General features: G+C 34.8%; 2 protein-coding genes across 8 annotated transcripts in view; one reads left to right on the top strand and one right to left on the bottom strand.

The window, feature by feature from the left end:
• Positions 1–2559: 2559 nt before the first annotated feature.
• Positions 2560–13293, top strand: LOC123536185 (uncharacterized). The gene is made up of 6 exons (XM_045319142.2): positions 2560–2814; positions 6446–6634; positions 7519–7695; positions 10163–10383; positions 10548–10765; positions 11412–13293. Exons 1-6 carry the CDS (start codon positions 2701–2703, stop codon positions 11498–11500), a joined length of 1008 nt encoding a protein of 335 aa, XP_045175077.1. The 5' UTR covers positions 2560–2700; the 3' UTR covers positions 11501–13293.
• The window catches only part of LOC123536344 (uncharacterized), a 377622-nt gene continuing 365616 nt past the window's right edge, over positions 12145–24150 (bottom strand). For all 7 annotated transcript variants that reach the window (XM_053528488.1, XM_053528490.1, XM_045319465.2 and 4 more), the window contains exons 6-7: positions 20348–20470; positions 12145–14886 (exon numbers count right to left, since the gene is read on the bottom strand). In XM_053528488.1, the coding sequence (XP_053384463.1) occupies positions 14766–14886; positions 20348–20470 (244 nt within the window). In that variant the 3' untranslated portion in view covers positions 12145–14765. The remainder of the gene's footprint in view (positions 14887–20347; positions 20471–24150) is intronic.

The following is a 24150-nucleotide window of genomic DNA, read 5'->3' as shown; positions in this document are numbered from 1 at the left end:
ACATTTTAGCTGTCAGTTTGGAAGATATTCCATAGTATTAATAAAAGTTCACATTCTATCATAAACTAGTATGAATTAATTCCGGGGAGGTACTTTTCCGCTTCGTATGTTTGCCTGAAGAATTATTTTAATATGAAACGCATTTCAAACTTTGAGTAACCATGTTATAGTACTGACCTGTCAGACAAGAAAAAATACCTTAGAAGATACATGACCTCTTCTATATTCTTGGTGTTTCTTTTTCTTTGTGATTATAGGTCATTTAGGAACATAATGTTGGTTATACCTCTTTAAAATGGGCCTGGCTAAGTGTTACAGATCTAAGAAGACTAGTAATTTTGTATAGAACATAGAGCAAATTTACTTACGTCTGTTAATCCTAAGGTCAGATGGAAGCAACTCATAAGGCTTCTGAATGATGCATTTAATGTGAGAAATATACATGGTTAGGTCCCTCTGACCTTTCGGACACGATTGTATTGCTATCTAAGTACATGTATAGCTGTAAACAGAGTAATATACGGTGTATGTGTTTTATTAGCATGAAAGTGCCTGTTTTGAAACTTTTGAAACATAAAACGTGGCTTTGTATACATTTCTCATGACATTTTATGATTAAGTATGGATTAGTTCCGGAACTGGATCGACATAGAGGTACTTTTCCACCTCAGCAAGCTATATTGTAACATATATGCTGTTCTGTGCATATTTTTATGTTCCCGACTGATTTTCAATCTTATATATACACAATTATGAATACAGTAAGCAATAAGCGTTCACATTCAGAAAATTAAGGGTTAAATTATGTAAAATTTAGATAAATCTATACTTGAAACAGTCGCTGATGTCAGTTTTTACCTTATTTTCTATACAATTAACGAGCAATGAAAAAGTATACATCTTTCAAACGAACGAACGAACAAACAGACAAATTTATTTTCATATAAACTATATAGTTTCTAGTGACAAACAAAATATACATATTAATAAATGATAACATTTGACAAATAAAAGTACAGATGTTCCCATAAAATGGCGTGAGTCTCTTGGATGGACCTAATTTATATCAGGACATATATGGTAACTTTTGTTATACATGTATATCATTTCTAATGAGATTAAACATAATAATAACAAAAGAATTACTGTGGTATCATTTAACCCGCGTTTTGTGTGTTAATGTAACGAGTCTGGTAAAATATATCGTCGCATACAATGCCTGAAAGCTAGCTAGCCGACTCGAAAAAAAAATGATACCGCAGCACTTAATCTACAATGACTGTCTTATTCTATTTATTACATGTAGTAATCATCGTTATCTGTTTTAACTTCGACATGTCGTAGGTTAATTGAGCTACTGACGGTTTCACTTTCAAAGGGTTATTTCAGTGATAAATAATGGGCCTTGTAGTTAGCACGAATGCTGATTTGTTGAAATTTAGCCACGCAACAGCGTTTACTATCGCTTATCATTTGAGAATTTCAGAATGAACGATATTTCACACTAAAGGGAAGCAATATATCATGCACGATTGAAAATAGGTGATAAAATTAATCTGAATTCCCTCAATTTAATAGCTATATATACTTCATATGTTTGCCATTTTTCCTTAGATTGTGTTTATATATTGTGAAGTGTATTGTACTTTCCCCATAATGCATTTTTCCTCTCACGGGAACTGAAAAAAGGCATTAAACATAGTGGATTTTTTTATTTTTCGTAATTAAGAGCTTTATATTTAGGACTTCGTGAAAACTTTTTTATGCTTATATATATAAAGTACCCACTGAAATTTGAGGACGAATTTCAAAATGGTGGGGAAATGTGTCACGGTATAGAACTTGAATATTAAAACGGGGAGAAAGTGTGTAGGCGGCCGGGTAGCTCAGTCGGTAGAGCATCGGAACGGTATTCCGAGGCCCCGGGTTCGAGTCCCGGTCTGGCTGCACATTTTTCTCACCCTGTGACACCTGTTTTCTGCCAGCCTGGTAAAAAGTAAACATATTATTATGACATTACACTTTATACATGTTCTGCACTTTATTTTTGCTGATATATGTTTATTTTAGTGGTGTCAGAAGTGTTAGACGGACTCATGCGGTGGACATGGAGTATCATTCTGGAGGGCTGGTAAGCTCTGAAAAGTAAAGGGGGAGAAGTGTAGTGATAGTAGGTTTATAGGCCACTTCCAACAGCTTTGGTGTTGGGTTAACCCTTTAGCGACGTGGTTGAGTGTCCGCCTACAGATCTCGAGATCCGGGGTTCGAGCCCCAGTTGGGACCTTGGTATTTTCTCTTCCAGGGTTTACTTTTGATATATTTTTTAATTTAGGCAGCACCTAATTTCATATTAGACGCATAAAATCCAGTATCTATGAAAACTCGCAGTATTTGAAGTGGATGGGGTAAAAATTAGCTAAACATCGACAGAAATATCAGCATATTCATAAAATATACAGACAGGATCTCTAATTGACGGACCAATGCAAATTAAGTTAGTTCCCTCTGTCCTAAAAGTCGAATAGAGCGTTTTGTGATCATGATTTTTACCCATGATTCCGTGTGTGTTTACATGGATACGTCAACAACTGCCATGAGAATGTAGTTTACCTTGGTTTATTTACAATTTAATATCTGTAGTCCATTAAAATTTGAATTTCCATTGAGCTAACATAGATTATTTTATATTTAATCGTCAAAATGACAGATTTTAAAGAAGTAAAATACCAACCAAGACAGGATTGGAACCAGACATCTTCTGGTGTCGGTCATCAATACAGACCAGGATATTACTTTCCAAGTTCGCATTTTCATGTATGTAGAATTAACATGTTGTGCATTGAATAGTTTTGAGTGTTTAGTTAGCAGCAGTTGTTTAATGGGAGCACTTGCACTTTAATTATTATAGTTGAGCTAGTTATATTATCACATATTGACATGAAAATGATGAATATCATCAGGCTGGTAACATTGCCCGATCGGGCTTATGACACAAAAAATAATATTTCTTGACAAATAATGAAGATATTTCTTTCAAACTTGGTCCATTTATTAAGCATTACATATAATGATTATCAAGATAGAAATAACTTTGTTGCCTTCAGTTTAGTTAGAATTACTTCCCTGTTTCAGATTTTTATGATGCATAATTTTTGAAGTCCAAAAATATTATGTTTTAATATAATGTTTAAAACAGAAAAGGGTTCAATGGCTTTCTAGTGCTCCAAACTTGTGCGCCAATACCTTTATTCTATATATTTAGGGTAAATACTTTGTTTCTAGTGCAGATGTATGAGCAATTTTTTTAGAACTAACATTTCTCTATAATGTTGTAAGTGAAAGCAGAGTAAAATGCTTACATTCATGTACTAGCGCAATAATTTAGAGCATTAGAAAGCCATTTAACCCTTTTTTGTTTTAAACTTAGCATTAGAACATTGTTTTTTTGGACTTCAAAGATTATGCGTCATAAAAATCTGAAAAGGGGAAATAATTCTACCAAAACTGAAGGCAACCAAGTTATTTTTATTCTAATTTGTATCATTTGTTATGCTTAACAAATGGACCAAGTTTGAAAGAAATATCTTCATTATTTTTCAAGAAATATTACTTTTTGTGTCATAAGCCCGATCGGGCAATGTTACCAGCCTGGTCATAGGCTATGACATTCATCATTTTCATGTCAATATGTGATAAAATTTTGACATAGCTGCTACACCCACATCCATTTTAGCAGTCCCCTGTGACTTTGACTATTTATTTTAGGAGGGTTGTGTTTAAATTCTTGTTAAAATAACATAACGTTGGTATGGGGCCAGTAGCACTAATGGAAAAAGCAGGGGTGTGGGGGCGGCAGCCCCCAAAGTAACGCGACATCATGACATAATTCCAACCGGGGACCGCTAAACTGGAAGTGTCCCCCCGGCTTTGCCCAACTTCCCATCTTACTGCCAATGTGCATTATAAACTTCTGGGGATTGCTAGGAGCACTTGCACCTTAGCAGTCCCTGTAATAATAGTAGTTTAATAATGTCATGAATATTAAGAGTTAAAAGGGGTAACTTTACTTTGAGATGAATATGTTTGGGGACTGCTGCGAAAGACCAAAACAGTGGAAGCAATTTCCGATGAAATTTTCATCACTGCTGATGCTTTACATGTTATAGGATTAAATTCCTGTTATGTGACGAACTGGCCATAAAGCGATAAAACCAATAACTTTACATTACTGTGTACTGTGATCTATCCTCCATTATTTTTGACCTACAAAGTTTTGATGTTTAGATTGCCCCATCATTATTTTGACTAAGCTATTAACTACATCACATCTGGCAATATTTGCAAACTGCATCTAAAACAAGAAAATGGCAGTTATTTAAGATACACAAAAGTCATGTATGTGTAAATTTTAATTAGCCTGACTCATTTGACTTATAGGTATGGCGTATATAATTTATTTAGTTGTCATCCCAGATGCTGCAAAGCTGCTCTACTTGCCATATCAGCAGCCCAACATCTAAGACTATCCACATGCCACAGCGTAGAGAGTTAAGGGGTGTACATAGTTTTAACATATATATTCTTTGGAATGTTTTAACTGCACAGTCTTAATATGAGAGTTGGCTAACTTACCCTGCATTCATTGTGGTAAAAGTACATTCATTATTGGAATTCTGTCCTGTATATGGAAGAAGAAGCCATTATCAAAATTTATCATGATGTCCCTAAACATCCTATAATTGAACTAAATTTTAATGAATTTCTTATTATCTTTTAAAAAAAATCTCTTCTAGCTTCTCCATTTTTTAACCAGCTGAAATAAATCTTTTTGCAAGGACATTAATATTTTTTCACAAACGAATCATATTTGGATAAACAGTATTTATAGCATTTGTCAAATACAGGTGATTAGCTGTTTAGATGGAGTGGAAACTATGCTTACATAGGAAACAACTATATGCAAAAGTTACCAGTACCACAATATAACATTGTCAGCTGCTCAGTTTTTAGCTCAACTATACGAAGTATAAGGAGAGCTATCCTACTCGACCCGGCCTCAGCGTCTTTCCGCGTCCTCACCTTAGTTAAAGATTTTTTACACTTTCTCTTTTTTCAACTTATCTCTGTAATAACTTGATGGATTTGATTCAAACTTGAAATACTTATTCCTCATCATCATCCACATCATCTGACATAAGGGCCATAAGTCTGGCACCAATATTTCATGAATTATCCCCCCTTTTCACTTAGATTTTCAGGTTAAAGTTTTGATGCACTTTCACTCTATCTGTTATTACTGAATGGATTTGATTCAAACTTGAAATATTGTTCAACATCATCACCCGCATCATATGACACAAGGTCCATAACTCTGGCACCATTCTTCATGAATTATTCCCCCTTTTTACTTAGAATTTTAGGTTAAAATTTTTGTGCACTTTCACTCTACCTCTGTTATTACTGAATGGATTTGATTCAGACTTAAAATAGTTATTCAGCACCATCACCTACATCATATGACACAAGATGCATAACTCTGGCACAATTTTTCATGGATTATTCCCCTTTTTACTTAGAATTTCAGGTTAAAGTCTTATGCACTTTCACTCTATCTCTGTTATTACTGAATGGATCTGATTCAAACTTAAACAATTGTTCAACATCATCACCCTTATCATATGACACAAGGTGCATAACTCTGGGACCAATTTTTCATGAATTATTTCCCCTTTTTACTTAGAATTTTAGGTTAAAGTTTTGATGCACTTTCACTCTGTCTCTGTTATTACTGAATGGATTTGATTCAAATTTAAAATAGTTGTTCAACATCATCACCCTTACCATATGACGCAAGGTGCATAACTCTGGCAGCAATTTTTTATTAATTATTCCCCCTTTTTACTTAGAATTTTAGGTTAAAGTTTTGATGCACTTTCACTCTGTCTCTGTTATAACTGAATGGATTTGATTCAAACTTAAAATAGTTGTTCAACATCATCACCCACACCATATGACACAAGGTGCATAACTCTGGCACCATTATTTAATGAATTATGCCCCTTTTTGCTCAGGATATACTTTTATAGTGTTTTGATACATTTTATCTTTATACCTCTCTTATTACTTTAAGTTGATATTTTTGACATAGACTCAGGCTATTGTGCAATATCTTCGTCCACAATTGGAGTCATTAAACGCTCCAGTGACAGCTCTAGTTTTCTCAGATGTGCCCAGTTCCACTTTCCAGCATCGAAATAGTCGAGCGCCCTGTCTCCTGTGACAGCTCTTGTTTTATAGGAGTTTGACAGAAAATTGTGCATGGTATACCAAAGATGTGTTTAGTTTGTATTTTCTACTGAGGAATATGCTGAGGTACTGTAGCAAAATTACTTTCAGAAAGAACAAGCACATTGTTCTCTATGCAAATAATCTTTTTTTTTTTCAGCAATCAATAGGTGAACCAGTGCCTCCGCCTCTAGCCCATCAAGATCAAGTTACCAGGGATCAACATTTTGAAACCACAACAGGAAAAGCTCATGACAGAAAATATCCTGCAACATTATACTCTAACCCTGTTCATCAAAAGGCACCTGGTCATTGGAAGGTGGATTATGTTAAAGATTTGGCAGAAAAAGTATGTCATACATAAAAATAATGACATGTATGTAGTTAATGGTCTTTCTTTCTTAAATCTTGGAAACATTGTTTGAGTCTATTGCCGAGGGAAAGAAGGGTGCCTGCACTCTTCTGTTGACCTTTTATAAACTGCATAACTTGGATTCATAATAACAAATTTTGTTCCGACATAATTTGCAGACCATTTCACAACGGGCAGTACACATATAACACAACTGACAAGTAACTAGAGTTTGAGTCATATGCCCCTCAGAATTTGAGGGATGGGGGACTTGCTTAAGCTTTTGTAAATTTATCCATCTGAAATTTCTCAGCAAGTATTTTATTTAGTCTTGAAACTATAGGAATTTTAATCAGCATGTGAAGCTCTGCATCCTTGGTTTTGTTTTACATTTCTTTCATCTGTTATCACCCTTGACCAGGTCAAAATTGCATTTATAAAGGGCCAAAAATGTTGTGTCACACACATCTCAAAATTATTTGACTTAGAGTGATGAAATATGTTACAAGAATACACTCTGACTCATATCTTCATAAATATTTGACGCAAGAATCAAGAAACTTTGTGGTAATGTTATTCAGCATGTGAATCTGCCCCAGTCTTGGCAGAAGTTTTCATATTTCCAGATATTGTTTTGTAGTTTACTTAATCTTGCATTTAATTAATATATCATTTAATTATCAACTGGTTTTGAAATAAGTTTGGACTGCATATAGTACTAGCTAACAGACGTAAAGGAAAGTCATTTCCAGCATAATTTGATAAATATTTTGATTATGAAATGCATACCATATATACAGTTCTCATATCTCATGTGCCAGAATATTGAAACAAAATATCATCTGGGCGTTAAAAATATCCAACTTGTATTCAATCTTCAGCTATCAAAAGGAGGATGGAGACGTCCACTTACAATGGGCAACCAAACATCAGAAACACATGAGAAATTCTGCAGTGAGCCAGGCGTCAGACAGAAGTATCACTTTGATGACACAGCTGGCCTTGGTCTTCCACAAAACTTCAATCTTCATGATCATCATGTGGAGGGCCCAAGCAAAGTAAGTCCTTGAAGCAACTAAGTTTTTATAAGCTTGTTTGTTAGTTTGATCACTTGATCATCGACTTTGGCATTGGTTAATGTTTTTGTCCACTTTTTTTCTCAAAACATATATGAGCTTTAGCTACACTTGTTTATGATCATGAGATAATTATGTAGGCCAAGAAAAATAACTCTGTTGCAATATTTTAGAATTATGGCCATTTTTATACTTGTTTAGTTTTGTTCTGATTCACTTTAATTGAATACTAAAAAACCAATAGCTTTATAATCATAACTTTCTCTTGCATTTTGTCCGAATTAAGGTCCTTCTTTATCTTTGAAAATTGGTATTTATTATTTTTAGCTCGACTATACGAAGTATAAGGAGAGCTATCCTACTCGCGTCGGCGTCGGCGTCTTTCCGCGTCCCCACCTTGGTTAAAGTTTTTGTGCACTTTCTCTTTTTTCAACTTATCTCTGTAATTACTTAATGGATTTGATGCAAACTTGAAATACTTATTCCTCATCATCATCCACATCATCTAACATAAGGGCCATAACTCTGGCACCAATATTTCATGAATTATCTCCCCTTTTCACTTAGATTTTCAGGTTAAAGTTTTGATGCACTTTCACTCTATCTTTGTTATTACTGAATGGATTTGATTCAAACTTAAAATAGTTGTTCAACATCATCACCCACATTATATGACACAAGGTGCATAACTCTGGCACCATTTTTTCATGATTTATTCCCCCTTTTTTACTTAGAATTTCAGGTTAAGTTTTGGTGCACTTTCACTCTACCTCTATTATTACTGAATGGATTTGATTCAAACTTGAAATAGTTGTTCAGCATCATCACCCACATCATATGACACAAGGTGCATAACTCTGGCACAATTTTTCATGAATTATTCCCCTTTTTACTTAGAATTTCATGTTAGAGTTTTATGCACTTTCACTCTCTGTTATTACTGAATGGATCTGATTCAAACTTAAATAATTGTTCAACATCATTACCCTTATCATATGACACAAGGTGCATAACTCTGGGAACAATTTTTCATGAATTATTTCCCCTTTTTACTTAGAATTTTAGGTCAAAGTTTTGATGCACTTTCACTCTGTCTCTGTTATTACTGAATGGATTTGATTCAAACTTAAAATAGTTGTTCAACATCATCACCCACACCATATGATGCAAGGTGCATAACTCTGGCATCAATTTTTCATTAATTATTCCCCCTTTTTACTTAGAATTTTAGGTTAAAGTTTTGATGCACTTTCACTCTGTCTCTGTTATTACTGAATGGATTTGATTCAAACTTAAAATAGTTGTTCAACATCATCATCCACACTATATGACACAAGCTGCATAACTCTGGCACCAATATTTAATGAATTATGCCCCTTTTTGCTTAGGATATACTTATATAGTGATTTGATACATTTTATCTTTACCTCTCTTACTACTTTAAGTTGATATTTTTGACATAGACTCAGGCTATTGTGCAATATCTTCATCCACAATTGGTGACAGCTCTAGTTTCCTCAGATGTGCCCAGTTTCACTATCCAGCATCGAAATAGTCGAGCGTGCTGTCTCCTGTGACAGCTGTTGTTATGCTCCAACCATTAAAAAATGAGGAGCATGTAGTATTACATCCCTGTCTTTGTGTCTAGTGTGCATTCATGAATTTGTGTCTGTGCATATGTTTGTATACAAGCTTCAATTTTGTTTTGCAATGTTGACTTTTGAATTAACTTAGGCACAAATTACCACCATAACAAGAAGACATGTTGTGTTTAACACCCTTGATACCCCTACCTTTAAGGTCAAAGTAAAACTTCTTTTTCATAATTTTTCTCATCTAGTCTTACTTTTGTATGAATGAACAGATGTTCAAGTACATTAACAATCTGTCAATTGCAAGACCAAGAACCTAGCTATAAGTTCAACGTCACCCTGGAATTCATTACTTTATTTGTCTGCTCCAGTCAATCTTTGTATGCATAAATGGATTGCACAAAGGTTTATACCATAAAGAAATTAGTAAAATGTAAGATTCTTATACCTCTTTCTCAAAGGTCAAGGTCACACTTAAGAGGTAAAAGATTTTTTTTGTCTAGTCTACAACTTTTACATACCGGTAGACAGGATTTTCAAATAATGTGGTACAAACTTTCCCCAAAACAAGGGGGCGTGTTCTTTGCCAGTATTTGGATAATTTATTGTATCAGAATATTCTAGTTTCCTTGGTGAATATGAGGAATAAAATATGTAACAGTCTTTCTTAGTAAATACCTTCTCTTTACCAAAGTTTGAAGCTTAAGCATTAGATCAAAAGGATTTAAAATTACCAAGACAACACATTCTTTACTAGTTCCGACCTTTATGTCTTCGTCAGAAATAACAACCTAAGCATTGGAACTTAAATGGAAACAAATTATTTTATAACAACTAACATAAATATATTTCTGCAGACTGGTCAAGCAACAACACAAAATCCAAAGCTACAAGGAAAACCCTTTTATGTGCGTGACAGAGGTGTTCTGAACCTTCTTGACCCCTACCTCACCACAACACACAAGGATCACAGAGCATTCAAACCAGATGAGCTTAAAAAATATCCAAAGAAAGATGCAGCTACATACTGGCAATGTGAAGATTATCCTAAAGCATGGGGTCATGGGCTCAAGGCAAAGTAAGTCAATATTTTACATACACTGAAACCATTTAATGTCCTTGGCTTAACATTTTATGGTTTCTGCCCAATCAGCTATTTCATTGGGAGACATGAATTCATTGATTTGAAATTTTGAATTGCAGTTGTTGTTTATTTCATGTGTTAATTTTCCTTTCTTTCAGTCCATTGCCAAAGACATCAGTCCCAAGAGAACAGCTGCCAATGAGGGATACAACATTTTTCACAACAAAAACAAAAGTTCCAAGGCCACCAAAAGCAATGGTTCCTGTCCCCCACTCTGGTCTCAAATCTGAACATGCAGACCGCTTCATACGACCTTCAGATGTACGATTTAAAGAAGCTGTGTATTGCCCAGTCGACACTCCTTTTACTCTGCCTGGTGAGTGTTTCTTGTAACCTTTTAAGATAAATAAAACACAAGGTCCCATATTATGTAACTACTAAGTATATCAGTTGATAGCTATTTCATGAGTTTTGTTTTCAACAATATATTCAGATCTGCTTGTTCCGTCTGTTTTATGTTGATATAAATTTGCCATTTCATGTTTAAGATAGAATCTCGTCTTTTAAAATCATTTGTCTGCACTACAATAACATCAATTATGAAAAAGACTGCCTAGTCAAATTAATAATATTTTGTGTTATTCCTTTGATGGACAGCTTCACCATTTAGAGTAGTTTGCAAGGAATGTTAGTGTTCAGTATGATTGATACTTATAAAACTTGATTTATTTTAATGTCAAATTGCCACAATGACTACATAATAAATTTCAGCATATCTTTTACCATTATATTTTAATGAACATGAAAATAAACAATGCCTTATCAACTGATTTAACACGGTTCATCCTTCAGATTCTTAGATATTTAAAAAACTCAGGTGTACATCCTTGTGGTTCGATTCCTGCACATCAGAAATCTTAATTGCAGATGATAAGACAATAAACATTGCAAAAGCCTTGATTATTTGGTAAACCATCGAGGGTTTCCTGCTTTCATCAAAAGATTTTTCAAATCTATTTCAGCTCCTGGTACAAAATCTGTGATGACAGCTCCCAAAATGTACAACACCGAGTACCAGCATATAGGAAGTGAAAAGCCAATCATGGTGTGATTAAACTATCGAAGAAACAAGACTTTATCGAAATTATTATATTATTCCTTTTTAATAAATTTCTATGGCGAGAAACGCAGGGAATGAAAAATGAAAAAAAAGGAAAATAATTTTACAGATTTTGTTATTTTTTACAGGACACTTTGTATGGTTTTACATTTTATTTGGTTTTAAAATCTGTCGCTATCAATCAAATTTTGATAATCATTTATTAGTAATTACAGTTCAATGAAACTTTTAATACTGAAAGTTTACACTTTTTACAATCTACATGTAGCATATGATTAAAGAATTTTCTACTCTTCGTCCAAGTGCAATGAAGATAGTGTTTATAAGGCAGACATAATGCCCTTTCACTGGTTACTTTTGTGACCATTTATTTTTGCAAACTTTTCTAGGAAAATTTGACAATGCTGTGAAATCAGAACTTTTGGGATCTAGGATGAAATAAAAATTCCCATTTGCATGATTCCACAAATACAGTATTCATATAAAATTTCCAAGGAAATTAATATGCAACAAAACAGTTCCCTAGTTGTTGTAAAATATATACCGAGTATATAGTTTAATATTAGGAGTTTACTAGTACATCATTATCTGTGATATATATGGGAGAAAATGTTGTAAAAATGACACACACTTCGTTAGTTTTACTTTGTTTATTATATGTATATCTGTTATGAAATTATTGTTTAGCAGATGTTTCATGAGGCTCCTGCAAAACTTTGAAATTCTTGCTGATTTTTTTTATTCATATTTCACAGTAAGTAGGCAATGATAAATTTGTACACTATACTTCAGCTAGACTTCACCAAAGCTGGTTTTATATAAATCTTCTGTTCCGGACTCATTTTTGTATAAGTTCATTATGGTCCTTTGCTATACATTGTAAGGATTTTATATGTTGTTGTTTTCATGACAAAGTACATTGATACTCTTCGTTATGATTCAGCTTTTAAACAACATAATGTATTACCATAAGAGAACATACAGTTCGAATATTTTAAACAGTTGTAAAACCTGAATACTAGTATACACATTCTTATGCAGAATTTTACACCAAAAAACTGAGTGGCATTTTATTTTTTGTCACTGTGATAAGTTTCCCTTTTTTACTTTTATGCAATTTATTTTAGATATCATAAACTCTTACATTGTAACTTAGTATCACAGGATCAATTTTAATTTTAAGTTTAATTTTGATAGTTTAATACTTCTATTTTTCAAGGTGTTCCACTTGGGCTATATAGATGCTGTAACATAGTGTTTCACTATATATAGTGTATAAAAATCAAATATTTGAAGTGGCAGTCATACGGAGACATGCATCACCTGTTCTCCAGGAATACTGATCAAATATTAACAGACAAGTAAATTAAATTTCTTTCCTACTATTTTAATATATCATAGAAAAAGCAGCCTAACAGAATTGTCTGCAAACAAAAAGCTCTTTGTTTTTCTGTGATCTGGGTCAACACATCAGCATCTGGATGATTCCAAGCTCAGTTTTGAATTAACTGGTAGGAAGATTTTCAGACTGGTCTCCAAACTTAAGTTTTATAATCTAGGAACCAGGCAACCAGGATGAGAACTGAACAACCAGTCATCCTGTTGAAGCATATTCAAAAGTATTACTAAATAAGTATTTTGTATAGATATACAGAAACATGTATAAAGACAATGTATTGTTAACATCAGTATTTTACAGCTTTCTTACTTTTTACATGCAATTCATTATTTTCATCATGTGTTTTGTTAATGGTGTGATAATAATGAATAAAATTTTAAACAAATTTTTCATGCTTTTGCATAGTTAACATGTGTGTTACATATTAAAACACCAGTTTAGTGATGAAATTCAGAACATGTCCTTTAATCTTATTTCAGTTTAGCCAAACATTTAACAGAAGAACTTTAATTGATAGATATTAAGCTATCTGGCCGATTATGGAGATATTAAATTTTGGTTGCCAAGAACAAATCAATGATGTCATTTACAGCACATAAGTTATCTTTCACCCCAGGGTGTAAGACAGTTTTTTCCAGCACTGATGAAAACAGGAAAATCCTGTGTGGTATGCTATCAAGAACAATATATTAATTCTGAGAAAAATATATTCTTGCATACATGTTAGACTTGTCACTTGTGATTTGCAATGTCAATTTTTCCTACAGAATTATATTAGTCTTTGATAAAAAAATCTTCTATGTTCAGTGAGTACACTGGCTTGTACGACAGATAATTATATATTGTCTTAACCTTTAGTCTGCTGGCGGCAAGCGATTCTGCCTTTGCAAACAGTGCAGACCAAGATCAGCCTGCACATCCAAACTGAATCATGGACTAGTCCATTTTAAAAATTTAGCAGGCTAATGGTTAATGCCTTTCACCAGTCCTGTTCTCCAGTAATGTAATCACATAGATATAGATAACAAAATCTTGAAGAAAATGATTTTTGAAACAAATCTCTATCACTCTTTAAGGTAGTTCTGCACGTTTGGGTCGAATTTTTTTCTACAATGTAGAATTTGATTAAACTCTGATTTTTCAAAACTTCAAAATATACCTAGAAAATTCAGCATATAAAAGAGGTAGGACCGTCTGCTTGATTTTTTGCTAGACTGATTTGAAAAATTTGAACCTCGCGCAATATTTCATAATGGGGAGTCTATGGGAAAATCATAACTTTCATAACATTTTCGCGAATAGAATTTTTTCTACAATGTAGATTTTGATGAAACTTCTCACAGTTATAAATAAATACATGGCCTATAATTTGGTGAAATAAAATGTATAGGTCCATGTGCTTATTTTTGAGATATTTCACCTGGACATTTCACGCTAATTTAAGACATTATTTTGAATTGTTTAGTGTGTCATATGTTTTAATATCATATTTTGACTTGAGAAATTAGCAACAGTGCCATTGTAATGAATTTATCCACAGGTTTCTATTAATTCATAAAACGATTTTCATTTCCGTACGCCGAACCCAGACTTTATTCTACGTTTTCCGGACAAATGACATTACGCCATCACTTCCAGTGTATCAAAAGTGCAGAACTACCTTAATGTCATTTACTAGTTCCCCAGGAACATCTGCAGGTGTTTGGTCATATCATCTGCATGTACCATGCTCTCTGGAACTGAGGTAGATATTTCAAAAATGTCGCATCTAAGCATCATTTATCAGTTTCCCAGGAAACTAAAGTTAGTTTTAAGAAATCATTATCTCTCACAGTCATTAAACGGTACTAAATTTATTTAGTTCAGTTTCTGAAAGTTATTGTATCTTAATGTTAACAGCCAATCTTCCAGAAATCTTTCAGCATCCTCACTTCTCTGCTTAACTTGTTCAGACTTGGAAACTATACTGGTCTCTAACCTGAAAAGATAAATAATGGGTATTTTTTTATAACTACCACAATCAAAGACACCATTTACTGAAAAATCATTTAATTTCGTGGGCATATGTTTAGTCAAAACAGCAATTTCGTGGGGATATGAATTCGTGAATTTCAACTTTTGAACATAAAATGAATGGGAATTTTGCTTGTTCATCGGAATTAAATTTTATGGACTGACTCAACCATGAAATCCACGAAAATTAGTCCCCAACAAATATTAATGATTTCACAATACTTAAATGCAATATTTTCATAGTAACATGCATCTGTCTTAAAACAGATCATTTAAGCAATAGAGGATATTACATGAGTGTCTTTTTATATTGAATTCATAATAGAATAGAATAATAAAATGCGAGGCTCTGCTGAGCATTTTATCAATTTTACTGAACAAGTTTTATAAATTCAGTGTGGAAAGACACAAATATAATATTCTTTTTATCACATGTAAGCTTTTCCTGTTGAAACATCAAAATTTCTTCTTTCTTTACCAATTATAGCCAAGTAAATTGGACCAACGTCTCCTATAAATAAACGATGTCAACGTCAGCCAAAGCTTTATTACACTAGTGTATTATCAAATTTATGTAATAGCTTTATTTCACTCCCACAACATCAAACATGTGATAAAACAGTTTTAGCATAACTTGATTGTATTTCCTCTATGTAATGTTTGAAGTTCTTTTCAGCATCTGAAATGAGCCATGCCATGAGAAAACCAACATAGTGGCTTTGCGACCAGCATGGATCCAGACCAGCCTGCGCATCCACGCAGTCTGGTCAGGATCCATGCTGTTCGCTTTCAAAGCCTATTGCAATTAGAGAAACTGTTAGCAAACAGCATGGATCCTGACCAGACTGCGCAGATGCGCAGGCTGGTCTGGATCCATGCTGGTCGCAAACCCACTATGTTGGTTTTCCCATGGCACGGCTCAAATTATTTCATTAACTGTCTTAATTTAAAGCAAAAGGTTAAGTAGCACACAATTCAGAAACATCTATGATTGAGTTTTTAGCTAAATGCAATGTTGTTTTCATGAAACAGTTTCATTATCATATGGATTTAATTCTTTGATTTTAGTTTAAAGTTTGAGATTTTACACAGGGAGTCTATGATAAAGTCTGAGTAAAATGTAATCATTACCCAAGTGAAATTAGTACAATTTCGCAATGTTTCGGACATGTTAAAAGTTATTTATAGTGACTTTGCTGGAACTGGGAGTGAAGCACACTGAAAGTGAGGTATCGGAGTGCTCCAGATTAGAGCTAACCATTAGTTGGACTATTGCAATATTATAATTTCTGTAATATTAGCACTCTCAAAAACAAAGTGAAGCATAATCCCTAAACTGTACCCTTGACAAATGACAGAGATCTGTATGACCTTAACCCATGTGTAACAGCTATATGGCCTCAATGTAAAACGTGGTTGTCATTATTACTAAAGAATATTAAATCACTCAATGCATACACATTTGACATCAAGTTTGATTTTGGAGCTAGGGTTCTTGGTCTTGTCAAAAGGCCTACAGTCATGTTATGATGAACACTTAGTTCAACTTATTTCAAACTCCCTTGACAAAATGACTGTGTTACAGACTGGATTTGAAATTGCAATCATGTACAGAAAGCACAATTTTATTTATTATATACCTATGATTCTTTTTTCTGAAATGCTACCTGTATTTCACTTATGAACACTAAACCTTGTATTCAACTCTCATTTGATATGGAACAAGAGCTGTCAGAGGACAGCAACACTCAACTATTCGACAACCTTGTCGATTGAATGAATACAAAAGTCGAAAAAAAGGCATAATTTTGTAAAAAATGCAAAACAGGATTATGGAACCTGCACACTGATTATCATCTCATGACAGCAGACAAGTGTGTGAAGTTTCAATCCATTCCCATTAGTGGGTACCGAGATACCAGCTTGCATATAAGAATTTAACCAAAAACTGCTAAGTTGAAAAGGGGGCATAATTTTGTAAAATGCAAAGTAAAGTTATTGAACCTTTGCACTGCATGTCATATCATGACAGTTAACAAGTGTGTGAAGTTTCAATTCATTCCCGTTAGTGGATACTGAGATACCAGCTTACATAATTATAAGAATTTAACCAAAGACTGCTAAGTCGAAAAAGGGGCATAATTTTGTAACAAAGCAAAATAGAGTTATAGGACCTCCACAGTACATGTTAGATCATGACAGTGAACAAGTGTGTGAAGTTTCAATCCATTCCTATTAGTGAGTACTGAGATACCAGCTTACATACAAAACCTTAACCAAAAATTTCTAAGTCGAAAAAGGGGCATAATTTTGTAAAAATGCAAAATAGAGTTATGGAACCTGTGCAATGTAAGTCCGTTTATCACAGTAAATAAGTGTGTGAAGTTTCGATCCATTCCCCTTAGTGGTTACTGAGATACCAGCTTACATACAAAACCTTAACCAAAAATTTCTAAGTCAAAAAAGGGGCATAATTTTGTAACAAGAGATCACAGAGTGATCTTGGCGCCCACCAATGTGCCATTTTTGAGTGTTCCAAATTTCAAGACTTATTGACTAGCTCAAAGTCAAATTTCATTTCTGTACACAACACTGCATGTGGTCCAAATTCGAAAGCTGTAGCTTGAGAAATGTGAAAGTAGGTCACTAGATCAATTTCAAGGATAAAGTTCTTTGTACACAAAACCATGCATATCAAGTTTGAAGGCTGCAGTTTGAGAAATTTGAAAGTAGGTCACTAGGTCAATCTTAAGGTCAAAGTTTATTTTGGTACACAAAACTATGCAAGTGGTCCAAATTTGAAAGCTGTAGCTTGAGAAATGTGAAAGTAGGTCACTAAGTCAAAATCAAGGTCAAATTACACTTCAGAACACAAATCTATGCATGTGGTCCAAATTTAAAGCCTGTACCTTCAAAAATGTGAAAGTAGGTCACTAGGTCAATGTCAAGGTCAAAGTTTATTTCGGTACACAATCCTATGCATGTGGTCTAAATTTGAAGCCTGTAGCTACGGAAATGTGAAAGGTCAGTAGGTCAATCTTAAGGTCAAAGTTCATTTCGGTACACAAAACTATGCAAGTGGTCCAAATTTGAAGGCTGTAGCTTGAGAAATGTGAAAGTAGGTCACTAAGTCAAAATCAAGGTCAAATTACACTTCAGAACACAAATCTATGCATGTGGTCCAAATTTAAAGGCTGTACCTTCAAAAATGTGAAAGTAGGTCACTAGGTCAATGTCAAGGTCAAAGTTTATTTCGGTACACAATCCTATGCATGTGGTCTAAATTTGAAGCCTGTAGCTACGGAAATGTGAAAGTAGGTCAGTAGGTCAATCTTAAGGTCAAAGTTCATTTCGGTACACAAAATTATGCAAGTGGTCCAAATTTGAAGGCTGTAGCTTGAGAAATGTGAAAGTAGGTCACTAGGTCAAAATCAAGGTCAAATTTCATTTCAGAACACAGAACTATGCATGTGGTCCAAATTTGAAGCCTGTACCTTCAAAAATGTGAAAGTAGGTCACTAGGTCAATGTAAAGGTCAAAGTTTGTTTCGGTACACAAAACTATGCATGTGGTCCAAATTTGAAGGCTGTAGCTACGGAAATGTGAAAGTAGGTCACTAGGTCAAAATCAAGGTAAAATTTCATTTCGAAACACGAAACTATGCATGTGGTCCAAATTTGAAGCCTGTACCTTCAAAAATGTGAAAGTAGGTCACTAGGTCAATGTCAAGGTCAAAGTTTTTTCAGTGCACAAAACTATGCATGTGGTCCAAATTTGAAGGCTGTAGCTTGAGAAATGTGAAAGTAGGTCACTAGGTCAAAATCAAGGTCAACTCATGTCAAGGTTCATCTTGCCACTCAAAACCATACATGTGGTCCAAATTTGCATGTTGTAGGTTATTGACCAGAAGATTTTAAAAGCTTTTCCCTATATAAGTCTATATGAACCATGTGACCCCTGGGGCAGGGCCATATTTTACCCTAGGGGGATAATTTGAACAGTCTTGGTAGAAGACCACTAGATGATGTCACATACAAAATATCAAAGCCCCAGGCCCTGTGGTTTTGAACAAGAGGTTTTTCAAAGTTTTTCCCTATATAAGTCTATATAAACCATGTGACCCCCGGGGCAGGGCCATATTTGACCCCAGGGAAATAATTTGAATCATCTTGGTAGAGGACCACTAGATGATGCTTCATACCAAATATCAAAGCCCTAGGCTCTGTGGTTTTGGACAAGAAGATTTTCAAAGTTTTTCCCTATATAAATCTCTGTAAATTATAGAAATAAACAAAGGGCCATAACTCAATAAAAAATTGTTACACCAGTCTGATTTTCAGGAGGACACAACTAGGGTACCAATACATCATTCTGACAAAGTTTGGTCAAAATCCCCCTGGTAGTTTCTGAGGAGATGTGATAACGAGAAATTGTTAACGGACGGAAGGACTGACGGACGGACCACGGACGCAGAGTGATTTGAATAGCACACCATCTAATGATGGTGGGCTAAAAATGCAAAGTAGAGTTATGGAACCTGTACAATGTAAGTCAGTTTATCACAGTGAATAAGAGTGTGAAGTTTCAATCCATTCCTATTAGTGGTTACTGAGATACCAGCTTACATACAAAACCTTAACCAAAAATTTCTAAGTCTAAAAACGGGCATAATTTTGTAAAAATGTAAAGTAGAGTTATGGAACCTGTGCAATGTAAGTCAGTTTATCACAGTGAATAAGTGTGTGAAGTTTCGATCCATTCCCATTAGTGGTTACTGAGATACCAGCTTACATACAAAACCTTAACCAAAAATTTCTAAGTCGAAAAAGGGGCATAATGTTTTTAAAAAGCAAAATAGAGTTATGAAACCTATGCAATATAGTTCAGTTTATCACAGTGAATAAGTGTGTGAAGTTTCAATCCATTCCCACAAGTGGTTACTGCGATACCAGCTTACATACAAAACCTTAACCATTGGGACGCCGACACACGGGCGAGTCCAATAGCTCTACTATTCTATGAATAGTCGAGCTAAAAATGTTCATAGCTGGTCTGCTTGCTTTAGTTGTGATGTTAAATATAATGTCAAAAATAAGGTAAAGATGGTATCATACTGTTCCATGTGTCAAAAAGTTTATCATTTCAATTGAGTTTTCATCCTTATTTGTATAAAATTATAGCCATTTAACTGATACAGCACTAGGTATATGTTTTTAATGTAAGGGTCATTTAAGCAGTACCTTGACCTGCAATGCTATATTTTGCTCTCTTGGACCTCGCCAGATAGGATCATACTCGAGGGATCCAGGCATATCCATTTCAGCTGGATGCCTGTTATAATAACCCTATCTTATCACCCTTCAAATGGCCAAAAAAAGCAAGTAAAATATAAGCCTTTTTCTACTTGTAAATATCCTTTCACTTACTCATTGATGATTTTCCAAGCATCAAGTACAGGCACATTTCCAGCTCGTATTGTCATCAGAGTGTCTCTTTCAGATGAGCCGATTTCCCTGTACACTTTGAGGTCCTCACCATTAGCAATATCTCTGTAAAAATTCAAGAACAAATTGGGCAAATTACTCGAATAGTTCTAACAAAAATTCCCCGTCTGGTATGCAGTTTCAGTTTTCAGTTTTAAATGCATTTGACCAACTTAACTCAACTAACTTGATTGTTATTGCTGGTATAGCTATTTCCAGCTTGATACAGCTTAGCTAATTTGTAACATTTCTGGGCCCTGCAAAATGTAAATACAGGAGATCCCCAAATAAGTCTAAATCACTCAACTGTGGAGAACCTTGATCTAAATACCTTCATTTTTTTACCTTACTTCTCACCAAGTTTGGTGAACATCTATTAAGCAGTTCAATATTTACACATATTTCTTGTTTTGCTGTTGATAATTCCATAATACGTCACAACATTTTGAACATAAAATGAAGGGTAAAACCAACGGTGCTAAAGAAAATGTTTCATGAAGATCCATCAAACTGTTCATAAGAACACGTTGTTTAAAGGTTTTACTATATTTAGCTCTGGCAGCCCCTACCTGCAATTAACCCTTAGCCTGCTGCAGGCGAATTTAACAGCCTTTGCAAACAGCTTGGAACCAGATCAGACGCTGATTAAATCGGCGTCTGATCAGGTTCCAAGCTGTTTGCTACTCTAACAATATTTTTTCCAATTTCGGAGCAAATTGAATGAACTTAACAATTTTAGCAGACGACATTTCCAGCAGACGACAATTTACCTAGCATGCTAAAGTTTAAACTGAAACATTTGAATAGAACTGAGAAATGTCCATCCAAGTATGCTTCACACAGCTTAGTGAAGACCTTTCAAGCAGTTCATGAGACCAAATTGTTTAAAGGATTTTCAATTTTGAGCTCAGATGATCCTTAAAAGGGTAAAGTGAAAGTATTTGAATACATCTGACAGAGGTCCATGCAAGGATGCAGACTAACATTTGTACTGATCATCAAAATGTTCCTAAGGGGAAGAAGTTATTATTATAAAATTACTGTTTTTCTATTTGAACAAAATTGAGAGAGGTCTATACAAGGATACTACAGACCAAGCTTGGTGAAGATCCACCCAGGACTGGGACAATTCTAAAGCTTTGGGCATGGTTTGAACAAAGCTGGTAGTGGACCACTAAAAATGGTACAAAAATACATGTACCAAGGCTCAGAACATTACAGTTTCAGAGAAGCTAAGGAAATCATGGTTTTAGACAAGAAGCTTTTTAAAGATTTTCCTATAGGAGTGTATGTTAAATGAGTGAACCCTAAGGCGGGGCCAATATTGACCCAGGTAGTATGACTTTAACAAACTTGGTAGAGGACAACTACAAAATGCTACATGCCAAGTATCTAAGCTTTATGGTTAAAGACATGGGTTGGGGGAGTGAGGGGGGTGGGGGGGAGAGCAATTTGGACCCAAGAGTCATGATCTGATCAAAACTGGTAGAGTTCCACTACATAATGATACAAACCAAAGATTATTATGTTTATAGATTAGCACATTTCTAAAACATTTCCAGTACAAGTCTACATAACACAAGAAAACCCCAGCAAATTTTGACCCCAGGAGCATGACTTATATAAAATTGGTAGAAGACTACTACACAATGCTACTTGCCAAATATTTAAGCTAATGGTATTATGATTTTAGACAAGAAGAGTTTTTGAAGTTCTATATGGAATACAAGTTTTTGAAGATCTTTGATAGAGGACTATTCAAGGAACAGCCAGGCCAAGTTTCATCAACTTCCACCAAATGGTTTCAGAGGAGAATGATGTCTTTTGAAGGAAAGTGTGGATGGATGGATGGATGTCTGATGACATATGGACAGTGAGTGATAACAATAGCTTACCCAAAACACTCTGTGCTCAGGTTAACTAAACCTGTAAACACTGGACAATGGATTCTCATGGATATAAATTAACACTCGCCCAGTCTCTTATGACAATTGTGTTTTAAGCTGGACAAGTCAATCTCCCAAGACTACTGCCTAGCCAGCAAGCTGCAATATATTGAAATTTTCCTATAAGAGACCACTAATTCAAACAAGAGGACCATGATGGTCCTGAATCGCTCACCTCTTTCCACATGACCCAGTTTTGAGTATGACGTCGTTTTTTCTATTATTTGACATAGTGACCTAGTTTTTGAGCTCATGTGACCCAGTTTTGAACTTGACCTAGATATTATCAAGATAAAAATTCTGACCAATTTTCATGAAGATCCATTGAAAAATATGGTTTCTAGAGAGGTCAAAAGATTTTAATAATTTTAGACCTACTGACCTAGTTTTTGACCGCAGTTGACCCAGTTTTAAACTTGACCTAGATATCATCAAGATGAACATTCAGACCAATTTTCATACAGATCCCATGAAAAGTATGGCCTCTAGAGAGGTCACAAGGTTTTTTTATTATTTGACCTACTGACCTAGTTTTTTAAGGCACGGGACCCAGTTTCAAATTTGACCTAGATATCATCAAGGTGAACATTCTGACCAATTTTTATAGAGATCCAGTCACAAGTATGGTCTCTAGAGAGGTCACAAGGTTTTTCTATCTTTACACCTAATGACCTAGTTTTTGACCGCACATGACCCTGTTTCGAACTTGACCTAGATATCATCAAGATGAACATTCAGACAAACTTTCATACAGATCCCATGAAAAATATGGCCTTTAGAGAGGTCACAACGTTTTTCTATTATTTGACCTACTGACCTAGTTTTTGATGGCATGTGACCCACTTTCAAATCTGACCTAGATATCATCAAGATGAACATTCAGACCAATTTTCATACAGATCCCATGAAAAATATGGCCTCTAGAGAGGTCACAAGGTTTTTCTATTATTTGACCTACTGACCTAGTTTTTGACCGCACGTGACCCACTTTCGTACTTGATCTAGATACCATCAAGGTGAACATTCTGACCAATTTTCATGAAGATCTCATGAAATATATGGCCTCTAGAGAGGTCACAAGGTTTTTCTATTTTTAGACCTACTGACCTAGTTTTTGACCGCACATGACCCAGTTTCGAACTTGACCTAGATATCATCAAGATGAACATTCAGACAAACTTTCATACAGATCCCATGAAAAATATGGCCTCTAGAGAGGTCACAAGGTTTTTCTATTATTTGACCTACTGACCTAGTTTTTGAAGGCACGTGACCCAGTTTCGAACTTGACCTAGATATTATCAAGGTGAACATTCTGACCAATTTTCATGAAGATCTTGTGAAATATATGGCCTCTAGGAGGTCACAAGGTTTTTCTATTTTTTGACCTACTGACCTAGTTTTTGAAGACACGTGACCCAGTTTCGAACTTGACCTAGATATCATCAAGGTGAATATTCTGACCAAGTTTCATGAAGATCTTGTGAAATATATGGCCTCTTGAGAGGTCACAAGGTTTTTCTATTTTTAGACCTACTGACCTAGTTTTTGATGGCACGTGACCCAGTTTCGAACTTGACCTAGATATCATCAAGATGAACATTCTGACCAATTTTCATAAAGATCCCATGAAAAATGTGACCTCTAGAGTGGTCACAAGCAAAAGTTTACGGACGGACGCACGCACGCACAGACGACGGACGACGGACACTGCGCGATCACAAAAGCTCACCTTGTCACTTTGTGACAGGTGAGCTAAAAAGTACAGGGAACTTACTGTAAAAGCACATTTTCGCTGGG

The sequence above is a fragment of the Mercenaria mercenaria genome, chromosome 17, assembly GCF_021730395.1.
Source record: "Mercenaria mercenaria strain notata chromosome 17, MADL_Memer_1, whole genome shotgun sequence".
Taxonomy (NCBI): domain Eukaryota; kingdom Metazoa; phylum Mollusca; class Bivalvia; order Venerida; family Veneridae; genus Mercenaria; species Mercenaria mercenaria.
This window is presented reverse-complemented; position numbering and strand designations above follow the sequence as displayed.